The sequence below is a fragment of the Gymnoscopelus braueri genome (assembly GCF_963280865.1).
Source record: "Gymnoscopelus braueri genome assembly, chromosome: 16".
Taxonomy (NCBI): Eukaryota; Metazoa; Chordata; class Actinopteri; order Myctophiformes; family Myctophidae; genus Gymnoscopelus; species Gymnoscopelus braueri.
In genome coordinates, this window is record NC_137616.1 from 4,738,905 (window position 1) to 4,752,938 (window position 14,034).

The window sequence follows — 14,034 nt, forward strand, 5'->3', positions numbered from 1 at the left end:
AACATTGTAGTGACTGAAGGGGGGGATCGATTTCATCCTGACCTGAGCAGCAACAACAATCAACATGGATTAATAATCACTTTGTTTTTTTTAATCAACATGATGAGACCGTCGATACGGAGGCACCATCATGTAGGCTGAAGAAGAGACACTGGAATGCTTTGTAGCTCGGCTGATCTTCAGGGCTGTGTTTGGTGGTCGCTGGTGGGAGGAGGAGGAGGAGGAGGGAGGCAGCGGCGGCCCCCGCAGTGTGAGGAGGACAGGAGGGTGAACTTAGTGTCTAGTGGTAGTGGCATTAAACCCTCGCTAACACTAACGGTAACAACGGGAACGAACGACACTCCCGTGGTATGAACGGGGACGGTCTGCGTGAACAACATCACTGTTTTTTTAAATCCTCGTCCAGTTGCCTTTGAGTCTTCTACTACAGCACAGTCTCCTCTCGCTTTCTATTCTCTTCTATTGTAACGTTTCGTGCACCGAGCCTGGCAGACCCGGCAGGTAACAAGCAACGCAAAGAGAGCTAGAAGATCCTTTCGAGGAGCAAGTTACGGTAGCTACACTATTCTAAACCCCCGGGGAGAGGACTGGAGGAGGAGGGCTGCTGCTGGATAGCTTCTGTTTCTCCTTCTTCCACGGCTGGAATCATTCTGCTGCTGCATTGGTGCCAGCTTTTTTTTTGTTTAAATATAACCTCCTTCCTATTAAAGCATGAAGCTTTTGATGATGCAAAACAGAATGTGTTCCCGTGCTATTTCCAAGTGTTGATTCATTCTCCCGTATCGAGGCAACGTCTGGTGGTCTGGTCTCCCCCCCTGAGCCCCTCTCTCTCTGTGAAGACCAGAGGACCGTTCCGTTTCAGACCAACATGTTCTGATCCACCGTGACAACACAAGGACTATCTGAAGCCGGGCTTCTTCTCCTAGCTCTGGTGGTCGTACCCCCCTCCCCGGGCCGGGCCGTTGTTGGACCGGTGGTCAGCTCAACAACAATGACCGGACCCAACTCCCCGAGTCGCACCACCACCACCACCGGCACCGGAGGGACTTCGTCGGCGAAGCTGAGCAGGCACGGCCGGTCCAAGAGCACCAGCTCCCACTGCCTGCTCCGCTGCAGCACGCCCGGGAGGACCGGGGAGCATCATCATCATCATCATCATCATGAGCTCCGGTCCCCGGTGTCTCCTCCTCCTCAGCAGCCCAACAACGGCCCCAGGTCGCCGGGGGACGAGGAGGAGAAGGACGGCGGGGTTCTGTTCTACGTCAACCGGACGGGGTTCCCCATCGAGGGGCCCACCTGGGAGAGGATGTGGACCCATGTGGAGGTGGTGCACCCCGAGGGACCCGAGATGGTGGACAGGATCAGGAACGCCGCCTACCTTCCAAAAGTAAGTTAGTTTGGGGTCATCATCCCTATGTTCCCCGGGTTCTATGTTCCCCCACTAAGGTTAGGGTTAGTTTTAGAGGACCAACAACAGACTAAATCAGGGGTCTTCAACGTTTTTCAGGCTAAGGACCCCCTAGCTGAGAGATAGAGAGATATGTAGCAAGGACTTATACTTATAATTGTATACAATTGCATTGCAGGTTAAACCTTTTCTTGTATTGGATTCATGTTAATGTGTATTTTCAGACATTTAGCCACTTCAATCCTCAATACTAGTAAACTTGACCTTTGGCTCTGGACTTCGTCTGTGCTTTCCCCCCCTACACCAAACCTCTTTGCCAAAAATAGCCGATCTACAAGCTGTGAGGTGTTGTGACTGTGCGCTTGTAGATCTGTGTGACTGTGAGCTTGTAGATCTGCTATTTTTGGCTAATGTTTCCCTCAGAATATGGGGATGCTAGGGTTCAAGAGGTTAATGTAAAAATAAAATAAAAAATCCTATCACACAAAGATTTGGTGGCCCCCCTGTAGTAACACTGAGGACCCCCTAGAGGTCCCGGACCCCCTGTTGAAGACCCCTGGACTAGATGAATGCATTAGTTAACAACACAAGCCTGGTTGGTTTTCATTGTTACTTACAACTGACCAGAACAACCAGTCGTTAAGGCCAAAATACTCAGAGACTCATAATCATCTCCCTTGCTGTAACTTAAATGCTGAATTGTCAGTGACACTGAGTTGATGACTCTGAGTTTGTTCATTATGCTTTTTGAGAAAAGATGAGCACAGATGGTTGTATTACTGTGTGTACAGGTACAACAGGACCAAACAGAGAAGGCTTGAAGAGAATAACATGTATGGTCAATGCCATTGCTATTATTGTTGTTAACTTTGACAGAACAGGGGCAGAATGGATGGGTGCAAGTCAAGGTGGTTTCCTCTTACTGAGAGGCTGCCTAAAGGGGACTTGTTTGGGAGAGTGTGTGTGTGTGTGTGCGCGCGCGTATGTGTGCGCACGCACGCGCGCGCGTGTGTGTCACTGGTATGCACTATGCAGACACACTGCTGCTCAACTTCTCTTCTCGCAAATTGCCATATACAGTGACACACACACACACACACACACACACACACACACACACACACACACACACACACACACACACACACACACACACACACACATACACATACACACACACAGAGAGGGGAAAATAACGGGATCCAAGCTGACTTCAGTTACAGTTTGTCTCTAATTTGGAGTTGAAAACACATATAATTCAGTTTGTTTGTGTTTACTGAACTCAGTGTCCAGCCAGTTGTAATGGTGTATGTTGGTGATTACCATTACAGTGCCGTTGACCAAGGCACTACAAGGAATGTCATTAGTAAATTGCGGTTTGGCATGTTTAGCCCAACTGACTAAAACTCAGTCACAGGGTACTTGACATTACTGCCAACAATTTTCCAAAACATACCATGGCTCGTTTGATTTTCAGGAAGCCATTGAGAGAGGTAATCCAATGCAATGAACTTTATGGTGCCTTTCAGAGTTACATCGTTGCATTTTAATGCATTTAGAAAGTGCTGATTTAATAAAGTACCACTGAGGTTTGGCCAACATTGACTTAATTATTCAGTCGTTAAGGCCAAACAAAGCCAAACTCGGGTGTGCAAATTAATAAAATGCAAGGGAAAGGATAGCAGGCTATAGAATAAACAGCAGAGAGTGAAAGAAGAGAATTTTAGAGAGACAGCAGCACAGAGCGTGTATTTAAGTTAGTTAGTGGCTAAAGGCTACTGTAAAACCAGTATAACAAAGATTTACCTTAGCATATCAGCAAAATAAGTTTGCACCACGAGTGAGAAAGCTGTCTGGCGTGAGGCACTTATATCAGCTCCACTATAACAAACATTTACCTTTAGCACAGCAGCAAAAGAAGTTTGCACCACCAACGTAATGCAAAGTAATGAATAGAAAATGGTTTATGTTTATGTATGATGTATATGGCCAAAGAAGCTGTGAATAGACAATGACAAGACTTGATGGTGGTATCGGTATTTCCCTTTAGCAGTAAGCACCCAGTTGCTGAAATGCAGTTGGTGGAAACAGTAGAAAGAACAGTAGAAAGGGTGTTGCACTGAACAAAGTGTGAATGTTTATGTTATTGTATGGATGAGTAGCAGACTGGTCCAGGTGTGAATGTTATTGTATGGATGAATAGAATACTGGTCCAGGTATGAATGTTATTGTATGGATGAATAGAATGAATACTGGTCCAAGTGTGAATGTTATTGTATGGATGAATAGAATACTGGTCCAGGTGTGAATGCTATTGTATGAATGATTAGAATACTGGTCCAGGTGTGAATGGTATTGTGTATGGATGATTACAGGTCCAGGTCACTGGTACATTGAAAATGAATCGAAATTGACGTTACAAGCCGTATCGCAATTCTCGTGCTACTATTATGTTATTACCGCACATGCGCACGTCCAATGGAAGCCACAAGGCGCTGTTGTTTCTTCCGACAGGGAATGGAGCCACAGACGAGTTGACAGAGAGAGAAACCGCTGGTAGTGTTGCGTTGTAGAGTCCAGTCTGCATTACCTTTCATTTCCCCATCTGTCCAGTAAAAAGTCCAAACTCCCGCATAATTCAACCCGCGGGTCGTGCTCAAGAAATAATGAACGCAGTCGGGGTGACATGCAAGCCTTTTCAGTGCTGGAATTCCCATTTGTTATTTATAATTGTTATTATTCAAATAAAAGTTATTCATTGAGAAACAAGTGTTTTTATTTACAAATCAAAAGTCGATTTAAATTAAATAAAAATCTTATCGAGTCGAATCGTGACTTTAAAATCGAAAATCGAATCGTGGATTAGGCGTATTGTGACACCCCTAATGGATGAGTAACAGGCGGTTCCTGAAAAAGAGCCTAGCATTGATGCTTTTGTATTAGAGATAAATGGCTGGATGTGCGCAGTGCAGTGTAGTGCGGTGCGGTGTCCATTAAAGTATTGTTGATATGTAACTTGACTCGGGGTTACAGTGGCCTAGATATTAGTTAGGCTAACTGTGCCATTTTCAGAGGGAGAGGGGGGGGGGGGGTGATCATGGACAGGTGCAAGCGCTGTTAGCAGGGTCTTTCCTGGGTTGAACTGTGTTTGTGGGGACTGGTTGGTTGGTGTACACATGTCTCAGCCAAGTGTCACAGTGCGATTGAGAAGGGAAGATTGAACACGTATGTGTGCGTTTGTGTAAACTGTATGTCAATATGTGTGTGTCGTATATGTGTGTGCAAGGCACAAAAAGAGCAAGAGATGTGTTGTTGAACAGAAGGCCTCAAAATGGGACTTTAATTATTCAACCTCTTCACAGTAATTCACTTGCCATATATCTAGAGAAAATCCCCGGCAATGTTAGGCGTGTGCCACAGCATCGTTATTGGACTGAAGTCGCTCAACCAAGCAGCCATGTTGCCAGCCCTCCAGGCCACTATTAATTCACAATAGAAGGGTTGGGTTCGGCACAGCACAGCAGTACCGAATAATCCGTCCTCTACAATCTGGGAATAGTGGATAATTTCTGGAGAAATAACTGGTGTTACTCTGGATATCTAACAGCCAAATAAAACAGGATAAAACAGTTTGACCAAAAGGCTAGTTTTTTTATACCCTCAAACTCAATACCCAAAACAGTGTCTCCATCTCCATTCCTGCAGATGATTCCTTGAGAAAGGCATCATCAACCTCCACCTGTCCCCCAAATTGATATGTATTTGGCCGCAGACCCCTACATCTGAATTTTTTTTGTGCCAGGGACCCCCAGGACATGGTCTCTTTGCCCCGCTCCCCTCAGGCAGGAGGTTGCGGTCACCAAAGACTGTGAAGGCACGACACTCACACAGCTTTTTCCCCACGGCCATACGGCTACTGAATGCTGCTGGTCCCCCCCCCCCTGACCTGACCTGACCTCAGAGAACTATATGGACTGTCCTAACTGAACACTTGATATTTTTGGCACTTTTTGGCACTTCTCATATTTATCTTTATGTATTACTTGTTGTTGCACTATGATGTGGTTTGCACTGTCTTGTCCTGTCTTGCACCAGTCCTGTTGTAAACTGCGCTCCACTGCATCAAACCAAATTCCTAACATGTCTACATGTCATGGCAATAAAGTCTTCTGATTCTGATTCTGATTCAGAAGAGAAGATTTGTGTAAACAAAATAATATATATATTCAAAAATTTCATTTAAAAAAAAAAAATATTAGATATACAAGCTCACAGCTCGGCACGAATTGACACACTGTGACCTTGTAGATCTGCTATTTTTGAATAGCCAACATATAAATGGATAAAGTGGTTAAAATGATTGTGATGCTGTATTAACAATTTGGGACCACTGTGGAACCTTTCAAAGGACCCCTCGGGGTCCCCGGACCCCACTTTGACAACCAATGCTGTACATCACCAGATGAGAGGTTCAGCTAAATGCTCGAATTGTGTAAATGCTACCTTTAGACAGCAGTCAGCAGAAAACAATAGCAGCCTTTCACTTCCCAAATCCTTCAAGTCCCTTTCTTGTTTAACACAAAATGGTGCACTTGCAAACTGTCTTATTATTATTTTGTCTTGCCAGGCAGGTATTAATACATACTAGATAGAATTCACTCTAAGTAATTGACAAACTTCTCCATTAGAGTTGCATTACAGTCAAGTCAAAGTTTATTTTTGTTTTTTAAAAAAAATGTATTTTTAAAGGATTTAAAGATGTTTCTTCATAGGTTACACCAGCGTGATCTATCATTATTCAAACGCAGTTAATATAAAACAAGAGACAACAGTATAATGACGGTGTCTCTGTCCATCTTGAATTATTAATATGAAGTCACTATGTGTGCAGTTTTTGATGTGTGGTGATGGTCTATGCCTCCATTTGGCTAAATTAAAATAGCAATCTTTATAAATACCTAGCTTGACCAATAACATACTGTAATAAGAGACATCATCTCTTCTAAAGTTTCACATCTACTTTTACTTACATCCACTTTTTACTTACTTTTAATTCAGGCTTTTTATGGCTGTAGGTAGGTGTTGCCTGCTTCTGTTTTGTGAGGTCATGCACATAGCAGCAGGAGCCGAGTGCCGCTATGAGCTTGTAGATCTGCTATTTTTTTTAAATAGTGAAACATTTGTGCAAATCTTTGAATATATATTTGTAACTCAAATCTTTGCTTCTGGGGGGTCCCTGGAACAAAATGATTTTGAGATGGGGGTCCGTGGCCAAATACATATCATTTTGGGGGTCCTTGATGTGAAAAAGTTTGAGCACCACTGACATTAGCAACAGGATTTTAGAAGACATGTGTAGAATCGGCCTCAGGTCTAAATGGGTTGGGGGGGGGGGGGGAACAGAGAGAGAGAGAGAGAGAGAGAGAGGAAGAGAGAGAGAGAGAGAGAGGAGAGAGAGAGAGAGAGAGGAGAGAGAGACGGGCAAGCCCTGGGATATCCTGCTCTAAAGATATCAGCAGGAAATATGACACCCAGCTCTCTCCTTCCGTTGGTCTCTCTCTCCTTCCCTCCCCCATTCCCTCTCTCTCATCTGTTTCTTTCTCCTGTCATGTAAAGAATATTTCCACTATATAAGACTTTTCTTCTCTACTCTGAAGTTATAAGTCCATGAGCCAGAGCCCCAAAATTGAGCAATGATTATCGAAAGAGTGGGCAAAACCAAACCTATATTAAATTGTTCATAGGGTCAATACGAGTAAATAATTATATGATAACCTTTCCACAGGAGCAGCTTTTTCATGGTTATCACACATTTTGTTATTTTCCCCATACGTACATGACAGGTGAAAAAATTACAACATTTAAAAAAGAGTTATCATAATGAAACTTCCTGAGTTGATTACTTACATGAAGACAATGATTTATCGTATTACAAGTTTTCTGAAATTGTATATTTAAATATGCAAATTAGGCATAGGAAAATATGCCCAAATTTGCATAACTTTCCAGAATCAACATTGGACAAAGCCAGAGTCAACATACTTATTTCATTTTGTTAAGATGTTGGATTCAAAGGTTTTTAACGAGGGAATATTCAATATCTGGCTCAATTTTGGGGCTCTGGCTCATGGACTAAATGCCTAATTTGCATATTTAAATATACAATTTCAGAAAACTTGTAATACGATAAATCATTGTCTTCATGTAAGTAATCAACTCAGGAAGTTTCATTATGATAACTCTTTTTTAAATGTTGTCATTTTTTCACCTGTCATGTACGTATGGGGAAAATAACAAAATGTGTGATAACCATGAAAAAGCTGCTCCTGTGGAGAGGTTATCATATATTTATTTACTCGTATTGACCCTATGAACAATTTAATATAGGTTTGGTTTTGCCCACTCTTTCGATAATGAAATCTTGTCTGGCTCATGGACTATTACTTGTTGATATTTTTTCCATTTTAAGTAAATGCTGACCCTTTCACAATGATGCAAAAGATTGCTTTCAGACAAAAGGCTTTAACCCATTGAAACCGGGAAAGAATCATTTTGTGTCATTTTTCATTTTAACGTTGGCTATTCAAAAATAGCAGATATACAGTGAGCTTTTACAGCTGCTACTTTAGATTTATTTTTTGAATCTTGAAAGTGTTGGAACATCTTTGAATAATTTAGATTTTTTTTTAAACACAAATCTTCTGTTCTGGGGGGTCCCTGGCACAAAACATTTTCAGATGGGGGTCCGCGGCCAAATACATATCAATTTGGTGGTCCTATTTCTCTTTTAAAAATTTGTATCAATAAATGTATTGAGTTGTTTATACAAACACAATACAACAAGACTATACGACAACACTAAACCAGAAAATACAGTCACTCAAATATGACAAAAACAACCAAAATAAGAGTCTTATACATACACAATATACATACATAAAATAAGGCCACTGGTGGTCCTATTTCAGTTACTTTCCTCAAATGCCCCCCCCCCCCTCCCTCTCTCCCTCTCCCTCCCTCCCTCTCCCTCTCGCCCTCTCCTTCCCTCCCTCCCTCCCTCTCTCCCTCTCTCTGTCTAATAAGTTTTCTAGTTAATGTACCCAGGGAGCTGCTGTCTTAAATGGAGTAGAATGGACCCAGAGCTCCAGCAGAGCAAAGTGAGGAGGGGATCACACACACAGACACACACGTCAGGCCTTTTTACCCCCAGCTGACCCCACTGTAGTGTATATGTCTTATTATTATGGTGTTCATTTCCTGCGGGCCCCTTGGGCCCCAACAGTGGTTGATGGGCTGATTGTTGACACATCTGTGCCTTCCATCAGCCTCTGTACCACTGGTTACCTCAAATAGGCATTGCTGTCTACTTATAGCCAGTGGTGTAAAGTAGCTAAGTACATTTACTCAAGTACTGTACTTAAGTGCAGATTAGCTGCACCTTTTATTGCGGATCATATTGCTTTTATATTTAATTTATCAATTTCATCTGGAATAGTGCCCAGTGTCTGGAAAACAGCTTACATGTAGTCTTACCTTTATGTCTTACTAAATAAAGTACATCAATCAATCAATCAGTCCCACTCCACAAAGGTGGTGACTGTAATGATCCCAATAACTATCGGCCAATCTCAAAACTGCCCTGTCTCTCATAAATTCTGGAATCCATAGTAAATAACCAGCTAAAACCATTCCTCTCACAACAGTCAATTTTAAGTCCACATCAATCTGGCTTTAGAGCTAATCTTAGCACTACATCAGCTGTTACCCTAGTTCTGGATCATTTAATTACTGGTTTAGACAAAAACAAACATGCTGCAGCTATTTTTATTGACCGTGCCAAAGCATTTGACACTGTACACCACTCCCTACTACTAGATAGACTACTCATCTCAGGCTTTGATGAGGACACCTGCAGTTGGTTTAAAAATCATCTGTGTGGCAGACGTCAATGTGTGAAGATGGGAGGTGGGCAGTCTGGTTTCCTGCCGGTTAAATCCGGCGTACCACAGGGATCCATTCTAGGCCCTGTCCTGTTCACTATCTATATTAATGAAATTGTTTCCTCACTATGTGGCTGTCAAATCCATCTTTATGCTGACGACACACAATTTTATACTGTACCGCTGACTCCCCTGTATTGGCCATCGAAAAATTACAACTCTCCTTTAACTCGCTACAACACTCCTTTACCAGTCTTAAATTAACACTTAACGACAATAAAACAAAATTCATGGTCTTCTCCAAATCCAAACACATAGGCAACTCCAATCTCTTTATCACCACCACCAATGGATCATCAATAGAAAAAGTCACAGAATATAAATATCTTGGTATATGGCTGGACGATAAACTTAATTTCAAAGAGAAATACATTTCAAAAGGAGATATAATCTACCGTCATGCAGCCGCCTCCACACTCAAGCCTCTGGACTCAATTTACCACTCAGCCCTGAGATGTATTACTGGTGATAGCTACAACACCCTTCACTGTGCCTTGTATGATAAGGTGGGCTGGTCTTCTCTGACTGAGAGACGCAATAGTCATTGGCATCTTTTTATTTATAAAGCCCTGGTTGGAAAATTACCACCTTATATCTCATCCATGCTACGTCCGAAACCTAATCACATTCTAACTCACTCCAGCGATTGGCTAATCCTTCTGGTTCCTTTTGCCAATTCGGAACAGGGAAAGGCTGCTTTCAGCTTTGGTGCACCTGAGTCTTGGAACCTCTTGCAACAAGAGCTTAAATTGAATACCTTAGTATCTATTGGCCATTTTAGGAATCTATAATAACCATGTATTACCTGTATGCAACTCGTGTATTACCTGTATGCAACTGTTTTAACTGATTGATGTTAACATGCAATTGTTTTAACTGTTTGTGTCAACTTTATTGTTTTTTCTTGTTGCTCTTATGTATTTATATGTGTGTAATCTCGGCATCATGACCATCATGATGAGCAATGACCGATATCACCCTCCCCGCCCGGCTTCCGTCCCCCGAACACGGGCCAATTATGTTCGTATAGACGCCCGGCAAAGCCGGATGCACCACGGTGGATTCGAACCCAACAACCTCTGTGGTTGGTGGTGGGCAGGGACTTTATCACTGCGCCACCCAAGCGCTCCAACAACTACTGTTATCACATCTCAGTGTTGGCCTGGACGCTGTCCGGAGACCAAGTGGAATACAGCGAAATCTTTATCAAGTGCCAGCCATATTGTTTTGTTAAAAATGATTTGTGGAGCGCTTCCAGACAGCAGAGTGGACGCTCATACTCCTCATTATACAGAGAAAACCACTCTCGCTGGATATTATTGATCACCACATTAAAGTCACGGATATAAGCTCCGCATAATCACAGGACCCGGGCCCAAAAAAGATTGTTGGTTCACAAAGTCCTGGGGGGGGGGGGGGGGGGGTTTCCAGGGGGTCCCCAGCAAAAGTAGTTAACAGAGCATCACAATCATTTTAACCACTTTATCCATTTATATCGTGTCGGCCAGGCACGCCGATTTATGTGCGCGGCCGTGGGGGCTCAACTCAACCCCCACAGGCCCCGCCCCCCCAGCCGCGACCGGAAATTGTTCTAGGTGTTAACGGTGCGTTGGCGGCTCTCTCGCGGGCACGCATTTGCACCTTCAGAGCTGCGCCCCGCGATATTAATATCCGCTGATCATTTCGGGTGGGGGGCTTAAGCCTTAAGCCCCGAGGCCCCCGCGGTATCGGCGTCTGTTGGCTATTCAAAGATTAGCAGATCTATACAAGCTCACGGTGTGTCACTTCGTGCCGTGCTGCGAGCTTGTACATCTGTTATGTAAATATTCGCTTCTGGGGGTCCCTGGCACAAAATATTATCAGATGGGGGGGGTCTGCGGCCAAATATTTGGGGGTCCTTGACATTCAAAAGTTTGAGAACCAGAACCGGTTTAGGAAACTTTAATCCATGTGAGTGAGGCGGGTCAGTGAGTGAGAGTCCAGGGAGGATACAGCACAGCAGGAGCAGTGAGACCGATCAGGAGTGAAGTAAGAGAAGTGGATGTGTGGGAGTCCAGGGAGGAAGCAGTGAGACGGTTTAATCATCAGTCTGTAGCCAGAGTGAAGAAGTGATACTGTGTTCAGCTCCTCTAATGGAGGAGGAGGAGGGCTCACACAGTCACAGCTCTCTCATTATCCTGATGTGTGTGTGTGTGTGTGTGTGTGTGTGTGTGTGTGTGTGTGTGTGTGTGTGTGTGTGTGTGTGTGTGTGTGTGTGTGTGTGTGTGTGTGTGTGTGTGTGTGTGTGTGTGTGTGTGTGTGTGTGTGTGTGTGTGTGTGTGTGTGTGTGTGTGTGTGTGTGTGTGTGTGTGTGGTTCTTATAGCTGAGAAAACCCATCAGCACACTGCCACTGCGGCTGCCTCATTGCCTTGTAGAACCGTTTGCTTTTGTTGTACATTTGCAAACAACCTGCGGGGTTTTTTTTGCATCAATGTTTTGCTGTTGTACAAGTTGAGAGAGTGATATCAGCTGATTGGTTGAAAGACATCTTTTCCAACCTATCCATAATCACTCAAATTGGGTCTCTGTTGGGTGGAAACCTCCAAAACTTTTCAGGATTCAAATTCAAAAGTAGCGGTTCAAAACGCATTGTTTCGCGCCGCGTTTCAAGCTTGCAGATCTGCTACTTTTGATGTTTTTGTGCGACGCTGTAGTATGATCAAGTAGGGCGATAATGTACGGAAAAAAAACACCAACGGTTAAATTATGGAGATGAGAGGTTTCTGCCCGACAGCGACGAAATAAAAGCTCTTTTGGGAATAATTCTTGTCATACAGCAGCATGGGCTAGTCATCAGAGCGAGAGAGGATGATGATGATGATGATGAAAGCGAGGGATCACCTCTCATCTCTTTGCCTGACCCAGCAGAAATCAGCTTTAGAAGGTGTGTGTGTGTGTGTGCGTGGTTACATAAGCGCATGTGTTTTGCTTGTGTGTGTGTGTGTGTGTGTGTGTGTGTGTGTGTGTTATGCCTTGTCAGGATTTGACTACAGGCTGGATTATTTTCGAATAACTAAGACCTACCGCTTACTGCCTGTTTGACTGACTGGTGAAAAGGCTTTTACTTTACCCTTTTTTTTTGGTTGAGACATGCCGGTTTTGATTCTCTCGGCTCTCGCAGGGAATTAAAATGCAACGCAACGTGACTCTGAAGCTTATACTGTATGAGTACATGGACATGTGTGGATATACATTTTAATATGCTGTGTGTGTGAGTGCTTGCACACGTGTTGCCTTAACCCATTAAGACCTGAGGCGATTCTTAAAAATGTTTTCTAAATTCTAACAGTTTTTTGAAAAAAAAAAAAAAAAAAAATCAAGATTTTTCAAAAATAGCAGATCTACAAGCTCATAGCGCAGAGTGCCGCGCTATGAGCTTGTAGATCTGCTATTTTTGAATAGCCAAAGAAATCTAAAGTGACACAGATGCGTTCCAGGTCTTAATGGGCTAAGTGCTGGCATAAGTGTTGTGTGTTGGCATAATAGCCTATTTTGCCTAGTAGGCGATAGTGAATGTTCATAATGTGAATGATTAATTACTTAAGTATTAACGTGTTTATAAGTGTGTGCAGGCAGATGTGTATGGAGGCAGATTTCTACCACTGAATACAATTAAACCGAAATTGTGTTTTTGTCTCGCAGTTCTGACTTTACATTTCAGAATAGCAGGTTGTTGTTTTTTTCTTGCAATTGGGACTTATATCTCAGTTTAGTTTTTTTTTGCAATTGCATATCTCACTTTTGTGAGAAGACATGACTAAGACCTGCTAGCAACTCATAGTTTATAATATATCTTGCGCGAACATATTTTTTATTTTGGGTCACCCAAATCGGTAGGGAGGGAGGGAGCAATCCTCCGGGGAGCATGTGCTGTATGTACTCAGAGAGTTTCATGGCAATGTGCCTGTTAGATTTTAAAATGACATTTTGGCTTCCATAGCGCGTTGTAAGCTTACACACTTAGTATTTCAATAAAAGGAAGGATCAAGTTGTTGCAACAAAAGTTTTATTGAACATTTAGGCTATTAGACTCTGTTAACAGTTAATGTATAATATTAGCTTTTAATAGGGAGAACCCCCCCCCCCCCTCGACGCTGGTGGTGGCAGTGCAGATGAACCTCCTTCCTTCTCAACTCGACTAGACTATTGAGACACGGTGGAGTTGGGGATGGAGGTGGCGTCCAATAGACTGATTGGCTGACTGCAGGTTGGCTAGAAGTGCTCACACTTCAAGCTGTGAATGACATCATCATCATAACCTTTATTTCAGCTCGGAGTACAGTTCATTTTCAATGTAGCCGAGATACAGAAGCAGAACACAGTAATCAACAGGAATAGACATTCACATACAGCAACATCAAAATACATGTATCTGAAGACAGAAAACACAAAAAAAACTAAAATACTCAAAGAACTAAAACAGATAAACCAAAATGATGAAATAAAGCAGTTACAATCCGGAACGAAAATGTTGGAAATGCTGTTGCCCTGAAATGACCTAAAGGACAGGATGTTTGTGAAGCGTCCTCAGCAATGAAGATGAAAGTGTGAGAGAGAGACCTTCCTTATTGAACTTACGCTTAGAG

At 43.0% G+C, this 14,034-nt stretch overlaps 1 protein-coding gene across 1 annotated transcript in view; it reads left to right on the plus strand.

Annotated features, from left to right (window-relative positions):
* Window positions 1-238: 238 nt before the first annotated feature.
* The window catches only part of vash2 (vasohibin 2), a 51,350-nt gene continuing 37,554 nt past the window's right edge, over window positions 239-14,034 (plus strand). The window contains 1 exon segment of the mRNA XM_080452357.1: window positions 239-1,387. Coding sequence (XP_080308483.1) covers window positions 992-1,387 — 396 coding nt within the window. The 5' untranslated portion in view covers window positions 239-991.